At 38.7% G+C, this 18328-nt stretch overlaps 3 protein-coding genes across 3 annotated transcripts; 2 read left to right on the top strand and 1 right to left on the bottom strand.

The window, feature by feature from the left end:
* The first annotated feature begins 3820 nt into the window (after positions 1-3820).
* LOC122042012 (probable serine/threonine-protein kinase PBL23) lies at positions 3821-13519 on the top strand. The gene is made up of 5 exons (XM_042601922.1): positions 3821-4372; positions 4524-4662; positions 12472-12730; positions 12852-12984; positions 13103-13519. The coding sequence occupies exons 1-5, from the start codon at positions 3914-3916 to the stop codon at positions 13334-13336; spliced, it is 1224 nt and encodes a 407-aa protein (XP_042457856.1). The 5' UTR covers positions 3821-3913; the 3' UTR covers positions 13337-13519.
* A 2198-nt stretch (positions 13520-15717) lies between these two features.
* Positions 15718-16335, top strand: LOC122039918 (dynein light chain LC6, flagellar outer arm-like). The gene is made up of 2 exons (XM_042599332.1): positions 15718-16002; positions 16079-16335. Exons 1-2 carry the CDS (start codon positions 15865-15867, stop codon positions 16220-16222), a joined length of 282 nt encoding a protein of 93 aa, XP_042455266.1. The 5' UTR covers positions 15718-15864; the 3' UTR covers positions 16223-16335.
* Positions 16336-16665: 330 nt separating this feature from the next.
* LOC122039917 (tetraspanin-19-like) lies at positions 16666-18011 on the bottom strand. Its single transcript, XM_042599331.1, has 5 exons — positions 17721-18011; positions 17472-17571; positions 17263-17343; positions 17070-17171; positions 16666-16998 (listed from the first exon to the last, which is right to left on the bottom strand). The coding sequence occupies exons 1-5, from the start codon at positions 17885-17887 to the stop codon at positions 16849-16851; spliced, it is 600 nt and encodes a 199-aa protein (XP_042455265.1). The 5' UTR covers positions 17888-18011; the 3' UTR covers positions 16666-16848.
* Positions 18012-18328: the final 317 nt, after the last annotated feature.

Raw genomic sequence — 18328 nt, 5'->3', positions numbered from 1 at the left:
AAATAACTAAAAGTAGTATTATATTCTCTTCCTACCCCTCCCGCCAACCTCCTAAATCCCCTCTTTCCAGATGTTGTTTTCCAATGCATCCCCTGGTGGGCCTGATATGAGAAAATATCAGACCCTAGCTGAGCCTGATGTGAGAAAATATCTATAAACCTGATGTGAGAAATATATATCAGGTCTACACTAGGCCATATGTGAGAAATATCAGACCTATTTTGGGTCTGATATGGAAAATATTAAGCCCAGTGTGAACCTGATATGAAAAGCCTGATATGGAACATATCAGATCCACGCGAGACTTGATATTGGACCATATCAGACTCAGAGTAAGTCTGATATGAAAAAAATATCAGGTTCACCGTGAGCTTAATATGAGATTATATCAGGTCCAATGGTGGATCTAATATGGGACCATATCAGATCTAACGATGAGTCTGATATCATTGGACTTGATATGAAAAAATATCAGATCTTTTTTAATTCTGAAGAAAGAGGATGCATTAGAAAATTAGAAAATAACAAGAGAGGAAGGATTTAAGAGGTTGATGAAAAGAATAGAAAGGAAATAATATTATTTTTAATATTCTATTTTAATAATTTTAAAATTAAAATACTCCTTTCGATAAATAAGAAGACGTGACCGTTTTTTTAAAAAAAAAATCAAAATTTTTAAAATCTTCTATAGGATCGACGGCGCCTAAATTAAACTCCTCTAATTATTATATTTGTCAGACTCGTTTGTACGCTTGCTCTATTCATAGCACTTGGTGACATTTATATTTTTAAAATTTAAACTTTTATAATGAATAACGACAAATGCACTCCTTTATGTCAATAGATCAAAATCTCGAATTCAAACTTCTTATTGGAAGAATCTATCTCATTCTCAGCGAGAATCCACTCACTAATAAACTCTTAGTCAACGGATTCTTACTCCATTGGTCATAGTCAATAGAAAATTTAATAAACCACATGGAAAGCTTATATATGGATTCATCTTTTGTGTACACTACATTAAGCTATAATATTTTTCCTTTTATTTAATTATTTTTAAAGAAAGTGAGCTAGTTGATCCGGCTGTTAGAGCCGAGGAGGGGTAATATTGCCACGTCCAATACCTTTCAGCTGTATTATTTCTCCACACACACACACAAATGAAGAAGAAGCTAAATGGCTAGGTTAGCAAAAAAATATACAGAAGCATTACATACGGTCAAGAACTTAACAATTAAAAGCACTTTGGATTTGTACTTTATTCCATGTCATTGAAAGTTGCAAGTTGCAACATTTCTTGTGATATTTTAACCAATAAAGTGGAGTCACTTTTGCCTTCGATCGATCTTAACCAAATTAATGAAATTTCCTAAATAAAGTAGAAAGTGGAACTGGCATGTGTTTCATGGTAGGCCTAGGCTATTCCTCTCTTTCTCTTTATCATTGTCGTGACTCTATCGTAAGGTGAAGGCTGTCCTCAAAGCCGTAAGACAATTTGATAGTCTAATTTTAATCATATAACACATTGATGTGGTAATTATATGTATTATATTTAAGGTAGTTAGGATAGTTTGGGAGTTTGAAGAGGCAATTAAGATATTTAAGTTGACCCTTGAAGTAATTATAGATACATATATATATATTATATATGAAAGATATATAGTTAGAATATATAGTTTGGGAGTTCAAGTGGTAATTAACTACAATATTTAAGTTGTTGCCTATATAAAAGGTAGTTGTTTAGTTTGTTAATTTTAGAGACAATTAAGATGCATGCCTAAGTTGATTCTTTAGTTAAGTTGCACCAGTAGTTTAGATTCTTAATGCCATCTGCATCCTCCCAACTTGAGCTAGCGTGGGTCTGCACTATATATGCATCTCCCTCCGATTACAGGCATGCATGAACCCATGAATCATATTGCTGCCTGACTAAGCATTACATTCACGAAGCTAATTATTTACTTAAAGAATTCAGAATAGATACATCTAATTCTCAACTTTTTGCAGGTATTTAAAGAACGTGAAGTGAAAGCTGGAGGTACGTAGTTAATTGCGTGTCTTTGTGCTAGCTAGCTAGCTTCAGCAGGAGTACTCGAGCTGGCCGGAGATCACAGGAAGGCAGGCATATTAACGATACATTGATCTCATGGCGAAGTTATGCTCAATGTACTGCTGCTTTTTTTCTTGTTTCTTGGTGATCATGCTATTACTCGTTGGGAGTACTACCAATTCAGAGTCGTCGCCGTCTCGCCGGATGCTCTATGATCGACCATTCTCGCCGTCGATCCGCAGTCTCGAAGGTGTGAACGTCGACGCTGGAAAGACGAAAGCCGGGAAGACGGCTAGCTTGGTGTACGGGCCAGAGAGGCTGAGCCCAGGCGGACCCGACCCCATGCATCACTGAATTTAACTCCTCAATCGTTCCCTTCTTAATTTCTTTAAGCTGAAGACTTACTAGTGTTCTCGAATCAGAGTTTGGAGATTCCGTTCCCAGTTTTATTTCCAAATATGTCTATCAGGAGGAGGTTTAATTTCCTCTAATATGTATCGCACGTCCGTTGTTGTTAAGTGAAGGGACTTGAGGACATTTGGGATTCAGCATAATCGACATTTAATATAATTATTATTGTTAAATTAAAAAAATAATAATAAGGAAGGGCAAAAAGGCCATTTAAGCGCACACTTTCCGGCGTCCTCGACTCCCGCCGCTGCGTCTCTGTGCATGTACAGTATGCCGCGCAAATGCTCCCCTGTCGTTTCAAATTACAGAGCCCCACGCACTTCTACGGCCTCTTCATCCCTGTACGGATTCGGACACCAAACGCTCTTATTGCCCAACCAAAATCGATAAGACCGTCGAGCTGCCGCGTTGCCACGGCGAGGATTCTCGTTCGCTGAGTTGGCGCGCGCACGCGAAGCCTCAAAAGCGCGAACGCCTGCAGCCTTCCGCAGCTGCCACTGGCACTGTCTGCGCTCGGGAAAGAGAAACCCATTTTTGAATAAAATTTTCTTAAAATATAAACAATTTGTTTAAACATAACTTTTTCTTAACATATCGAAATTTGCTAGAAGTAAATTGATGATATAAATAATTTTTTTCTCCGAATTTGGTATTTTATTTTATAGAAAAAATATTTAAAAAATTATGGGTTTGAAGGATTTTATTTTAAAATTAAAATCTGAAACAAAAAAGAAAGATGTTAATGGGATTTGTTCTGTCAGTAAATTAGAGAAAAATCATCAATCACAATATTAATTTTGCATGTAATCTTCATGTCTAAAAAATTTTATTTCCACTTACATGCAAAGTATTACTTGTTTTAACTCCCTCATGCAAATATTGATACCTAAATTATTTTCAGATTTTTTAGGTACAAAAATTTCAAAATTGAGTACAAAAAGTCCAAAAATGAATATAATTCTTTTTAAAGTAAGTATTTTATATTAAAAATTGAGTATATTTTCTATCGAAATTAATGCTCATATTTTTCGGTACAAATAGTCTAAAAATGAGTATAATTTTTATTAAATTCAGCACATTGAACTAAAATCGAGTATATTTTGAGGTAAAAAAAGAATCGTACTCAATTTGATAGAAAATATACTAGATTCTAAATTAATATACTCAATTTAAGAGGATTTATACCAATTTTTAGATTTTTTGTACCTAAAAATATTATGGACAATTAGATAAAGATGTTTGACTGGAGAGTAAAAATAAAGATTTTCATGAATGAAAACTAAGTACAAAGATTTATTTACCAATAGAAGCTGCATGCAAAATTACCAGGGTTCTGTTACTTTTTATGCTTACCTTCTTCCTTTCCGTCTCGTCAGTGGACTGTACTTCTCCTTCTTTCCTTCCTCTTACTCCGAGTTCGAGCAGCGGCCAGCGGGCGCCGTGTTGCCGCCAATGGACGCAGAGGAGAGAAGGGAGGAGAGCGCGACGCTGGTGGTGATCGTGGTCCTCGCGGTGCTCGCCCTCGCCTCTCTGCTCTTCGCCTTCGGTTACTACTGCTACATCCGCAGCAAGGTCGTCCGACGCCTCAAGGCCCTCAAGGATGACGGCCAGAAGGTGTCGGGTGACGAGGTTACCAAGGATGTGGATGACGAGGTGGAAGTTGTGGTCGCAGCGGGGAAAGGCAGCGGCGGTGGCGGCAGAGGAGGAGGAGGAAGAGGAAGAGGAATGCAAGTGTTCTCCTACAAGCAGATGCACGCGGCCACGAATGGATTTGGGAAAGGGAATGCAATTGGACGTGGGAGCTTCGGGTCTGTGTACAAGGGAACCCTCCCGCCGCCCGACGGCAGGAAGGTGGCCGTCAAGCTAATGGACAGCGGCGGGAAGCAAGGGGAAGAGGAGTTCAAGATGGAGGTGATGATGATTTCTCTGATAACCGAAACAACATTTTCTCCTCTTTACTAATAACCCAGACAAAAACCTTTCTTTGAACGTTTGGATCCTTTTCCTCCCTTCTTGTGCTTGATCTGTTTTTGGAATGAAGCTAATTGACATCAGATGATAGGTGGAACTACTGACGCGACTCCGGTCGGCGTATTTACTGGCATTGATCGGCTACTGTTCAGAAGGTGGTCACAGGCTGTTGGTTTATGAGTACATGGCCAATGGAAGCCTCCAGGAACATCTGTATCCTGCCGCGAGTTGTACGCAAGCTATTTTTTCCTGTGAAGATTTCTTGTAATTTCTATTGGTATTGAAATGTAGGGGATAACATCTGATAATTGGTTGTTGGTTGCAAAAATGTTAGGTCAAACTCTTAGGCCAAGATTCTGACATCTTAATATACATGAAAACGAAGATACTTCTGTTAGGACCTTCGGATGCGGCTAGAGAGGGGGGGTGTGAATAGCCGACACCAAATTCACGTTTTTTCCTACAATTTGAGTTAGCGCAGCGGAAATAAAAAGTAGAAACGAAAATGGAGAAGATCAAACCTCAAATGCGACGATATAACGAGGTTCGGAGATGATACTCCTACTCCTCGGCGTGTCCGTAAGGTGGACGAATCCTATCAATCCGTCGGTGGATGAGGCCCCGGAAAATCGGCTAATAAAAACTCCTTCTGGGTGGAGAAACCTTGCCACAATCTCTTGCAACAGCAAGATCAAAGTACAAGAAATACAGCAAGAAGCCAAGAACAATATAAATGTAAAAACACTGATTTGCTTGCCTTCTCGTCGACTGTTGATGAAGCAGCAATTTCACGGATGCCAACCACAGCAACAACTGATCAATTGGAGTCCAGCCGAGGGAAGCTCACACGAAGCTTCAGCAGTGGAGAGCTCAACAAAGCTCAGATCGCAGAAGCAAGAAGAAGAAGCAGCAACTACTGTAGAAGCCCTCCACCTCTTTATATGAACCTGCGAAGAAGAAAGACAGAAATCTAGCCGTTGTGTCTCAACGGCTAGGCCTGGACCGATCAGGCTCCAACCTGATCGGTCAGGGGACCGATCAGGCCCTAGGCTGATCGGTCCCCAGACCGATCCCAACTCTCACAGAGAGGTTGGTTGCGAGCCCTGATCGGTCTGTGGACCGATCAGGCCATAGGTGGATCGGTCTGTGGACCGATCCCTCTTATTCCTTCTCCATTCTGTTTGATTACTGATCGGTCCCAGACCGATCAAATGACCCACAGTGAGAATCAGTGTATCACTGGATCGGTCAGCAGACCAATCCAGATACCCATCCTTAAACCCTAAATCCTAGGGTTTAAGCCTTCCTGATCTAGAGAACGAGCTACCGAGCCCTCTCTGACCTAGTTCGGAGAACGAGCTACCAAGCCCTCTCCAACTTCCACGTCCGGTCCAGAGAACGAGCTACCGAGCCCTCTCTGACCTAGTCCGGAGAATGAGCTACCGAGCCCTCTCCGACCTCTCATGCCAAGCTTCCATACTTGGACTTTTCCCGTGCCAAGCTCCCTGCTTGGACTTTTCCGTGCCAAGTCTCCATACTAGGACTTTTCCCGTGCCAAGCTCCCTGCTTGGACTTTTCCGTGCCAAGTCTCCATACTTGGACTTTTCCCGAATTAGGTCAACCTTGACCAAAGGTTGCACCCACAATCCCCCAAGTTCCTATTCTTGTCAAACATCAAAATATAACTTCTCTATTCTTGTCAAACATCAAAATATATCTCGAGTCAGGTTAACTCGAGTCGGGTCGCCCAGGTCAACCTTGACCTAAGGTTGCACCAACAATCTTCCCCTTTTTGATGTTTGACAAAAACCATAATCGAGTTAGGTTAACCCGATAACCTAACTTAGGTTTTCCAATAGTTCTCCAATGTTCTTCCTTGAACATTCTCTGAATATTCTCCCCAAACTCCAATGTTCTTCCTTGAACATTCTCTAGACATTCTCCCCCTTTTTGACACACATCAAAAAGAGTGAATCAAGGTCAAGAGTTTCTTCCTAATGAAAGTCTCATACCTTTCATTGAAACCCTTAATTTCCCCCTTGATACTAAAGTCAACAATTAACTTAGTGATAATCCCATATCACTCATCCTCAGAAATCTTGACGAGTAAAAACTCCCCCTAAAAGTCAACTCCTCTTTGACCATTGCACCAACAATGTCTTGGAGAGTTTCAACCCTTTAGAAATCTAAAGCACCAACTTCCATAGCTGAAATTTCAGACAACAGTAGAAAATCAGCATTTTGGCACGCTCTGATCGGTCACCAGACCGATTAGGCCTCCACTGGATCGGTCACCAGACCGATCCACACTGCCCTGGATCGGTCCAGTGATCGATCCAGATTTCCCTGGACCGATCAGGATCTCCTCTGATCGGTCCACGGCTCTCTGATAAGATTTCTGATTTTTTTTCTCCCGAAATTCAGAAATCCCTAAAAAATTACAGAAAATTTCAAAAATTGTAAAATTTTGTGGATACATTCCTCATAACATATATTATCATGGAAAAATAATTTTCTATGAAAATAACTCCCATTTTTTAATCTTGATACAAAGTTCGAAAGACTTTGAAATAGCTCAAGGTTAATCCATCTTTGTATCAACTTGCTCAATGATGAGTGCTATCACTAGAAAAGCTTCATCAAGGTTTTTCAAATGAATTTTGAAATGATCTTAAACCATTCAATTTAGGACCACAATCTTAGGGCTAAATGTACATGACTTGTACACAAGTTTTCCCTATGATCCTCAATTTCGAATTAGGCTCATCTAGGTACAAGAACTATGCACCTTGATCCTAACTCATCATCCTAATATCTCACACACATCTAAGGTGTATCAAACACATCCAAGTCAATTTTGATGTGAGATATGGGTTTAGGTCATCTTAAGCTAAGTTCTCATGCATTTTCTAAACAACAATTTGATCTACATATCAAATTGTGTTTCTATCCTTAAATCAAATTAATTGATCACAAATGCAAGAGATGATGATATGGCATAAAATAATATCATAAGTGGAAACATGTGCCAATTTCATGATGTCATGTCATCAAGTATGAAACTTAAATAAGGCATGACATATAACTAACCTAAGCATTATCATGACATTTCAAATGATAAGAAAATAAATATGATGTCATGACATGACATATGACAAACAGTGTATGACAAATAACATATAAAGGTATAGAAAATACCTAATTCTAGCCTTAGTTGCCATTTTTGATAATTTTGATCATTTTACCATAAATTCTATATTCCTAAGTGTAATAGATCTAAAATCATATACTAAAGATTTTTAGATCACTATGTGCCAATTAGATTGATCCTAGGAAAGTCCTCAAATGTGGTTGGCACATCCTAATCACCTTAGGAATATTTTTTAATTTCATTTTCAACGCTTGATTACCCCTTGAAAATTCCTAAAATGCCACCTTTTGCCATGAGTAGGTTAACTACCTATCCAATTAAGGTTGGCACACCCTAAACCATCTAGCGTGAAGGAATCACGCTCCTAGGAACCCAATACCTATTTATGCTCATTGGGTTCACTAAATATTCACTAGGGATGACTTCCCTAGCAACCCTCCTAATGACCCTCCTAGGCTTTAAAGCCTTGGTCATTTGGGACTCATCAAGATCAACTCTAGGGGTGACTCCCCTTGTGACCTTGGTGATGGTTTTCTTAGCCCTAGGTCTTGTTCCATAATCGAATGGAACATTATGATAAACGGGCTTGACCACTTGAGACTTAGGTTTGCGACCCAAACCTCTTATGTCCTTGGGCTTTGATTTTTGACCCTTAGACCCTAGAGTTGACTTCTCCAAATTCTTAAGAGCCTTTTCTAAAGTGTCAAGTCTTGACCTCAAGACTTGATTTTCCTTCTTTAATACTTCAAGCTTTAATTTTCCATTTTTCTTTGAGGTATTCCTAGGCATATGTCTAGTTGCTTTGGGGTTCCTATCTAGGTTTTCCTTAACCTTAGATGAGTTAATTCTAGGGTTGGCATTTCTAGCATTGTCCTTATCTAGGCTAACATGTTTGGCACCTAAGCACATGTATCGTTTTCTATGGTTATCATGCTTATCATTATTGACAATTGCAATAAAACTACTAGCATGTGTCTTATTAGAATTGCAAGAATGTGCCTTAAAGGATACTTTAGGGTTTGCCTTAGCTCTCCCCATAGATGTGCTTGGTCTCTTGTCCTTGTGAGGTTGCCTCCCCCTTGGACATTGACTCCTATAATGTCCCCTTTGCTTGCATTGGAAGCACACCACGTTCTCTTTGCCCTTGCGTATCGGGACTCCGGCTTCCTTGACTTTTGGTGCCGGTGGAGTCTTCCTAATCCTCTTTGGACATTTACTTTTGTAATGCCCATATTCCCTACACTCAAAGCACATTATATGTAATTTACTTGAAATTAAGTTGTTTGAGTTACCTAGGGTTGAGGATGGATATAAGCTCTCTCCTTCATCCCTTCCGGAGGTAGAGGCTTCTTCTTCTTGCTCCAGTCTTGAGGAAGAACTCTCCTCCTCTTCTTCCTTAGATGTTGAGTAGCCCTCAACTTCTAATTCCATACCTCCATGATGTGAGCTACTTGGCTCACTTGACTCCTCTTCATGACTTGAATTGGAGCTCTCCTCATGGAACTTAGCCAAGTTGTTCCACAACTCCTTGGCATTGTTGTATCCACCTATCTTACACAAGATATCATTAGGTAATGAAAATTCAAAGATTTTCGTTACCTCGTCGTTGATTATGGATTGGTGGATTTGTTCCTTTGCCCACTTCTTCTTCTCGAGAGGTTCTCCTTTTTTATCCACCGGAGGAATAAAACCTACTTGTACACAATTTCAATTTTCTAGGTTAGTCATAAGAAAATACTTCATTCTTACCTTCCAATATGCGAAGTCGTCGCGATCGTAGAAGGGTGGAATCGTGATGTCTTCTCTAAGTTGATCCATTCTCTAGCTCGTGCTCCCCCGGGTGTTAATCCGACGAAGAGCGACCTCGCTCTGATACCACTTGTTAGGACCTTCGGACGCGGCTAGAGAGGGGGTGTGTGAATAGCCGACACCAAATTCACGTTTCTTCCTACAATTTGAGTTAGCGCAGCGGAAATAAAAAGTAGAAACGAAAATGGAGAAGATCAAACCTCAAACGCGACGATATAACGAGGTTCGGAGATGATACTCCTACTCCTCGGCGTGTCCGTAAGGTGGACGAATCCTATCAATCCGTCGGTGGATGAGGCCCCGGAAAACCGGCTAATAAAAACTCCTTCTGGGTGGAGAAACCTCGCCACAATCTCTTGCAACAGCAAGATCAAAGTACAAGAAATACAGCAAGAAGCCAAGAACAATATAAATGTAAAAACACTGATTTGCTTGCCTTCTCGTTGACTGTTGATGAAGCAGCAACTTCACGGATGCCAACCACAGCAACAACTGATCAATTGGAGTCCAGCCGAGGGAAGCTCACACGAAGCTTCAGCAGTGGAGAGCTCAACAAAGCTCAGATCGCAGAAGCAAGAAGAAGAAGCAGCAACTACTGTAGAAGCCCTCCACCTCTTTATATGAACCTGCGAAGAAGAAAGACAGAAATCTAGCCGTTGTGTCTCAACGGCTAGGCCTGGACCGATCAGGCTCCAACCTGATCGGTCAGGGGACCGATCAGGCCCTAGGCTGATCGGTCCCCAGACCGATCCCAACTCTCACAGAGAGGTTGGTTGCGAGCCCTGATCGGTCTGTGGACCGATCAGGCCATAGGTGGATCGGTCAGTGGACCGATCCCTCCTATTCCTTCTCCATTCTGTTTGATTACTGATCGGTCCCGGACCGATCAAATGACCCACAGTGAGAATCAGTGTATCACTGGATCGGTCAGCAGACCGATCCAGATACCCATCCTTAAACCCTAAATCCTAGGGTTTAAGCCTTCCTGATCTAGAGAACGAGCTACCGAGCCCTCTCTGACCTAGTCCGGAGAACGAGCTACCAAGCCCTCTCCAACTTCCACGTCCGGTCCAGAGAACGAGCTACCGAGCCCTCTCTGACCTAATCCGGAGAACGAGCTACCGAGCCCTCTCCGACCTCTCATGCCAAGCTTCCATACTTGGACTTTTCCCGTGCCAAGCTCCCTGCTTGGACTTTTCCGTGCCAAGTCTCCATACTAGGACTTTTCCCGTGCCAAGCTCCCTGCTTGGAATTTTCCGTGCCAAGTCTCCATACTTGGACTTTTCCCGAATCAGGTCAACCTTGACCAAAGGTTGCACCCACAATCCCCCAAGTTCCTATTCTTGTCAAACATCAAAATATAACTTCTCTATTCTTGTCAAACATCAAAATATATCTCGAGTCAGGTTAACTCGAGTCGGGTCGCCCAGGTCAACCTTGACCTAAGGTTGCACCAACAACCTCAACAATGAAACGACATGACTAGAAGAAGAAAAATAGTTCTCAACTTTAAGGCTTGTTTCTCCTTTTGGTAGATATTATGATATATGGATCATTGCAGAAATTGTTGTGACTTTGCTTAATTTACTCACAATTTTTATGACTGCATTATTCATCATGATCCAATTGGGAGAAAGGCTATGTTTTAGAGTGCTAAAGAAATGGTAAGACAGAAGCAGTTAGTTCAGCTGGGTTACTTAATTAGTCATTGCCTCTATCACTTTTGCTTGTGTGGTTATTTATCTACTAATTTTCCTTGATTTACTTGTGTTGCTTGTTTTTGTTTTTCATTTGGAAAGAAAAAAATAGGACTTCAAAATGGTTTGCGGTATTCTGAATTAAATGATAATAGATTATTTATCTCTAGTCTTTACATATCAAGGTATGCTCGATGTCATCATGCTGCTTGCTTTTTGTCGAGTGTCATTTGATACCTCTAGTCTTTACTGAAACTATATCTTGTTAAGATATGTTTAAGCAATCTTCAGTTATCTACATGAAATAGACATTTGACCTTGATGACAAATTTACCTCGACTATAGAAAGTCATACGATTAGTTTTTCTTTTCATAGTGGAAATTTAACAATGTACCACTTACCACAAACAAAATGGTAAAATAAATACTTTCAAACCAATTCTCATTGGGCAGTTAGACTTTAAATCTAGAAATAACAATGCTAAGATTGGTAAAATATATTTTCAAAAGAATTCTCATTAAGCAATGTGGTTCTTCTCCATTTTGATCTGATAAATATAACCAGTGTTTAGAATACCATGCCAGACTTCTTGGTATAATCGTTCTTCCTTGTTCGACCAAAGCTTGTTATCCGGACCACTCTTTTGTTGGGTGGTCCTTGTGAGTGAACCAGTTATACTGAGTGGTTTGAGGTCCAACTAAGGACTTAAATATTCATTATGGGTGTGCAAATACATTAATGGAACATATACATGTTTATAAGTTAAGCACTCCTTCAGCTTCAAAAATAACAGGAGAGTGAATCCCCGTAACCTACTTTCTTGAACAATTCAATTAAAATGGGTAAGTTTTAAATTGTTGAATAGGATCTACCAGAGCCAAACTAAGGTCCAAATAGCTGGATGAAAATGTAGTGACTCAGTGATGTAGACAATCTTATTGATTCCTTATATATGTGCAAGCAATTACAAGTTGCTTATGATTTGTAGCATACTAGGCATCTGCATGTACTTCGGATCATGTGAGCAAAATAATTGAAAGGTCTTCGGGTACTTTGAGAAAGAAAACAGTTCTGGACCATAAATTGAGTCACATTTTCTTCTTTTACATTTAGATTCTCTTATGTTCATATTTGACGTTATTTTTCTTATTCTAAAGACAATCGATAAGTGTATTCAAATTGCTGTTTTTGTACTAAATATCTATAAAGTGTTCAAAAATTGTGTATGCATGGTTAAAAATGGGTGGCACATACATCTTGTTCTTGTTTTTCTCAAGCAAAAGGGAACAAAAGTATCTCCTGGCAATGTATTCTTCATGAGACCATTACAAATCCATTTGAAGATAGGAAAAAAAATTCACATTATTAATTGCATCTTCAGGTTCGATTGGTGGTGTGTCAAAGTTGGATTGGGAGATTAGGATGAAGATAGCTCTTGAGGCTGCTAAAGGTCTTGAATATTTGCATGAGCAAGTCAATCCACCAGTAATTCACAGGGACTTCAAGAGTAGTAATATCCTGTTGGACAAAGATTTCCATGCAAAAGTTTCTGACTTTGGTCTAGCCAAATTTGGATCTGAAAAAGCAGGAGGTCATGTTTCGACCCGAGTTCTTGGTACCCAAGGCTATGTAGCCCCAGAGTAAAATTCCAAAATGTCACATTATTCTGTTCCAATAACATTGTGGTGAAGTCTAAAGCAACCACAATTAAGAAATGATTGGTTGTCTTGCCTAATTGAAGCTTCTTATTTTCTTCTTCAGGTACGCACTAACAGGTCATTTGACTACAAAATCAGATGTTTACAGCTACGGCGTTGTGCTCTTGGAGTTGCTTACGGGCAGAGTTCCAGTTGACATGAACAGACCTCCTGGGGAAAGTATTCTAGTGTCTTGGGTAAACATCCTATATTCTCAATGTAGATAATTCACACAGCATTGGAACTACTTTTTTCAGCCCCTCTGCAGCAGTATTCTATTATATACTAATTCCATTTATTTTTCTTTTGCTAAAGGCACTTCCTCAACTAACAGATCGCGAGAAGGTTGCGCAAGTTATGGATCCAGCATTGGAAGGGCAGTATTCCCTGAAAGAAGCTGTTCAGGTTGCTGCAATCGCAGCTATGTGTGTGCAGCCAGAGGCTGATTACAGACCTCTTATGGCCGATGTAGTCCAGTCACTGGTCCCTCTGACACAGCACAAATCAGCCACAAAGGCCAGCGGTGGCTCCAATTTACAAGCTCTATAGAACTGGTCACTTACCAGGCTTTCTTAATCTGCAAGATCGCACTAATTTGTGACTTAGAAACATGTTAGTAATGGATTTGTTAGAGCTATTTGTGGTAAAATTATGTTTCTACTTGTGAAATTGAAACACCTCTTTGTTTTGTGTATTCTCTGATATGAAAGTTGATGCGGCCCTTTTCTACCAGTTCCACATGCCCCGTGTGGTTAAAAGTCATGCAAGAGGGGTCAAACATGATCTAAAGAGAATGAAACCTCGCTCAGATAAGATTCAGATTTGATTGAACTAGTTTGGTACATTTATTTCAGAGATTCAAGATTGGTTAAGTACAAGTCTTAGTTCTCAATCCTGACTCATTTCCTGGCTTAGTCTTAACTACTCATTTCCTGGCTCGATCTTAGCTACTGATTCCGACTCCATCTCAATCTTAGTGATTGATTCTGATTTTGATTCTAGTCTCAATCCCAGCAACCAACGTTAACTTAGTCTCGGCTTCAATTGTTGACATCCACTCCAGCTTAGCATTAGATCTTGTTATCATCCATGTCTTAGCCTCAGTCTTCAATATCTACTTCGGCTCCGTATCAAATTTCGACACCACCTATTTGACCCACCTCAGTCGTCATTGAGGATTGTTTCTCTACAAATACTCCATAACAAGTGTTGTTGGATAAATGGAGAGGCGGTTATAGGATTATTAGATCTTGTCTCCTAGATATCTTGTTCCAAACACGTGGTGCTTAGTGAATAGTAAGATAACTAATGGCTATTGTATCTGGTCATCTTTGCTAGCTCATACAAAGAAAATAGAGGAGCATGCTTTACAATAGCAGACGTGAAAATACTTTTCTAAACACTTAATGAGAGGGAGATTGGAGGAGAAACTCAAGTAGAGAATGTGTTTATATGCACTTAATATCCTATAACAAAGAAAAAAAAAGAAATTCTAATATATGGATCTCAATTCTAATTTGGTAAAGAAAAAAATAGATCTTTCTAAAAAAGAAAATCTTTTAACATAAATTTAAAACAAAATGTTGTTATAGACTAATTATGATCCATAATTATCAAGATACTAAAAAATATCCTAAATATCATAAAAATAGAAATTACTAAAAATAATAATAAAATCTGTAGGTTGAGCTTAAATGGTAGAATTTGAGTTTAAAAATGATGGTTATAAGTACCCCATAACAAATATTAATTTTAAATTTTGCATGCCTGGTGGTGACAAACAAAACCTAATTCTAAATCTTAAGTGTTAAAAATTATAATTGCTTAAAATTCAAAGGACGTGTTTGGTTGTGGGTTATCTTTGATAACCTTGTTTATCCATCCAAGGTTATCAACGAAAATCATATTTGGTTTAGGTAATCGGTAATTTTCGAGTAATGATCGATGCTCAACACGTCAGCAAAAGGACATGGAACCCGAAATAAGAAAACATCGAAAAAGTAAGGTTTTTCTTGATTACAATATTAATAAAATTTTTTAACCAAAAATACCTCTAAAATTTTTTATAATGAAAATTTTATTTTAAATTATAAAAATTAAATTAAAATGAAAATATATGATATTTTATTTTGCAAACGTAAAGTAAAAAAACGTAACCAACAAAAGAGAGAAATGGAAAAAAATACGTGTAACAAAAAAAAAAGAAAAAACGTAAAAATAAAACGTAATAAAAACATAAAAAATGAAAAACGTAAAAAAAATAACAAAAAAAACGTAAAAAAAAAACAACATTAAAAAAACGTAAAAAATGGGAAAAAAAAAGAGGAATGCATAAAGTTTAAAATAATAATAATAATATTAATATTAATATTAAAAAGAAGAAAATATTTATAATTAATTTTGTAATTGAGGATAATAGAATAAAATATTACATCAGGTTACATATTAAAATTTTTAAACAAATAATTTTTTATTATATTATCTAGGTTGATCCGTAAACCTGATTATATAATTATTTGATAATCATATAATTAAAAGTATATATGATAATTTAAACTAAAAGTGCTCACAAAAAAAAAAAAAAAAATCATGTTGAATTCATTGCCCACAGAGAAGACATTGGTTGGATTATTCATGATTTAATCATCCATTGATATTTAGGCCGGAAAAACCCCTCCAAACAACCAGTCAAAAGTGGGTTTATTATTGTGGTGGATAAGGAAGCACCATTCTTCCGTGGTGCACTGGCTAACAAAGCACTGCGGTACGATATGCCGGTGAGTCTACCTGGCAGAGCAAAAAAGATATTTTGATATTTATCCAGGATATAAAGCGTAACCAAAGCGCATATAATGAAAAATATCTATACCTGTTTCAATGGATTAACATGACTAAAAATTGGCCATTAAATTCCTGCCTCACCTCCATTATCCACACCCTGTCTTTTTGCGTCGGTTGGGACGTACGTAACAAATTAAAGCTCGTTTTTAACATAGAGGAAGAGTTTGTGCCGATTTTTAGAGGTCTCTTCCTCCTAATTTTTCATCAAAAACAAAGCTTCTGAGTTCTCAGAGAAGATGTTGGAAGGCAAGGGGATGATCCAAGACACAGACATGCCATTGGAGATGCAGCTCCAAGCCATGTCCTCCGCCAGCGAAGCTCTCGACCTCTTCGACGTCTTGGATTGCAGGAACATCGCCGGCCACATCAAGAAGGTTGGTTTTTTTTTTTTTTTTTTGTTTAAAAAAAAGGTGTTCGAAATGGAAAACTGCATTTCTTCTCCTGTTTCAGGAATTTGATGTGGTGTATGGACCTGGATGGCAGTGCGTTGTGGGATCAAATTTTGGGTGTTTTTTTACACACTCTAAGGGGACCTTCATCTACTTCTGCTTGGAGTCTCTCAAGTTTCTCATCTTTAAAGGAGCGTCTGCATAGTTTGAACCATTGCATACTGGAGAGTGGAATCTACTGTAGATAGCACTTTTCTCCTTCGAAATACTGAATTATATTCAGACTTGATACGATCAAACTTCAAATGTTTCTTAGAATTCACATGGTGGAAAGATCTGTAAACTTGTGGCTACGCATGTAAAAGAAAGGTTTGGCATACCAAGCCATCGTTTCAATGAAACTTGGGGTTAAGTGATAAACGTGTAGACGGGAAGGAAACTAGAATTTTACTTGACAAAGATGCATGTTGATGGAATATTAATTCTGTCAATTCAATTTCATCAGTGACACTGAGGCTTCCATGTCAAAACAAGCAAGTTGCTCGTCCACATTAAGAAAAAGTTGATTTTGCAATTAAATATCAAAATGAAGGGCTAAGAATGTATTGCTTCTATACGATGGTAAAAGATGAATATATTTGTCTTCAGTATTTTCGTCAATTTCTCAACACGGAGAAGGTAAATCATGAGCGATTACTAACCTTTGGAATAGTGACTAGCACATAAGAGAAGTATTTATTTTGACTATGTCAAAATTCAAATCTCATATCTCGTGATGGTAACATCTCATGTATGTATTAATCACTAGATCGTCCTGAGGAGATTATGCTTCTACACAATTGTAGAGAGAGTTGCTGGTGATTCGGATCCATTCATCACAAGAAATGAGTATCCGAATTCATGCATAACTGCTCTTTGGCAATGATTCCTTGCGCGAGGTCCCATCGTCCTTAAAACTACTGCTAGCACCAACACAAGTACCTGAAACATCATCATGAACCATTGCAGTACGTCCCATCACTTCCTCAATAGAAGATTGCATTGATGGATACCTGTGCTAGAAGAATAATGACTCCTACCAGGCGGCAAATATATGCATGGAACGAGAAGGTGTCCACAAATTTGATGTTCCCCTCAAAATGTTCAGCGATCACCTGTTTTGAAGCAATTGACAAATGAAAAATTAAACTCAATCCAAAGTCAGGACGCACACACATATATATAGTCGAGACTCATGAACCTTACCCTTGGCCAGTCTATCTCAAAAAGAATAGCCACAATCACCACAATCTCAGAGAAAAGGATGAAGAAAATGAACACTATATACTAAATATGCATGGTCAAGTAGATGTTACACACGTAGTTTCATATCATAAACATATCGTTAACTGTTAAAGAGAGTATAAATCTATGGGAGCAGCCAAAATTAAGAGACAAAGAGGAATAAAGGATACGAGGGAAAGGTAAATTGGCTCGAGTGAGTTGGATACAACATGGCCGACGATGGCACTGAAGCAAACAACGATACCGACACCCAGCAACGTGTCAATAAACCTGCGAGGAAGCTAAGTGAATTCAAGATCGTGGTCAATTTCTTTATTTTATTATACCCATCATTTGTCCTACTGTTTGTATCATGTAACTTCACTTAAACTATCAAATCTTCATAATTAGAGGAGCAGGGCAAACACACATGTACATACCATGGTGCTGGCAGCGTAGATGCAGCGGCATCAAATTCAGCAACTGCTTGCTTCCATGCCTTGAGCAGGCAGAGTGAGTAGATGATGATGGCCAGGCCGCAAAAGTTCACCACAAGATTCACAACCCTCATTGCATTGTTTAGCAAGCATATCTTGCAGTACGCCATGCTGTGAGTGCTTGACTTAGGCTAGTCGATGTGGCAAAATATGGATGAGAGAGCTCCACAACAGGAGGAAGGATATCTTTTCTTCCCCAAAACTTCACATTAATTGGTTTGACAGGAAGAGTTGGCAGTGGCATCACAAGACCTAACAGTCAAACCTTACCAATAAGATCTTCACCAACTGATATCTAAACATAGTTAACTATAAGCAATGTAAGTGAACAATATAGTCTTTCCTAGTTTAATCATAAATTTCATTACACATTCAAATTATTTACCAATAAGATCTTCACTTTGTCCACTCATTGTCATTATTTAAATATATAATTATAAGAAAAACATTTGGAATTTGACCAATTGACTTGGGCCGTTCTGACTAGTGAACTTGGCCAAGTCAATATTTAGTTGTTATACAATTGATCTACTGGTCCAATTGCCGAAGCA

Source organism: Zingiber officinale, chromosome 2A, assembly GCF_018446385.1.
Source record: "Zingiber officinale cultivar Zhangliang chromosome 2A, Zo_v1.1, whole genome shotgun sequence".
NCBI classification, from domain to species: domain Eukaryota; kingdom Viridiplantae; phylum Streptophyta; class Magnoliopsida; order Zingiberales; family Zingiberaceae; genus Zingiber; species Zingiber officinale.
Note: the sequence above shows the minus strand (reverse complement) of the source record. Positions and strands in the feature narration are given on the sequence as shown.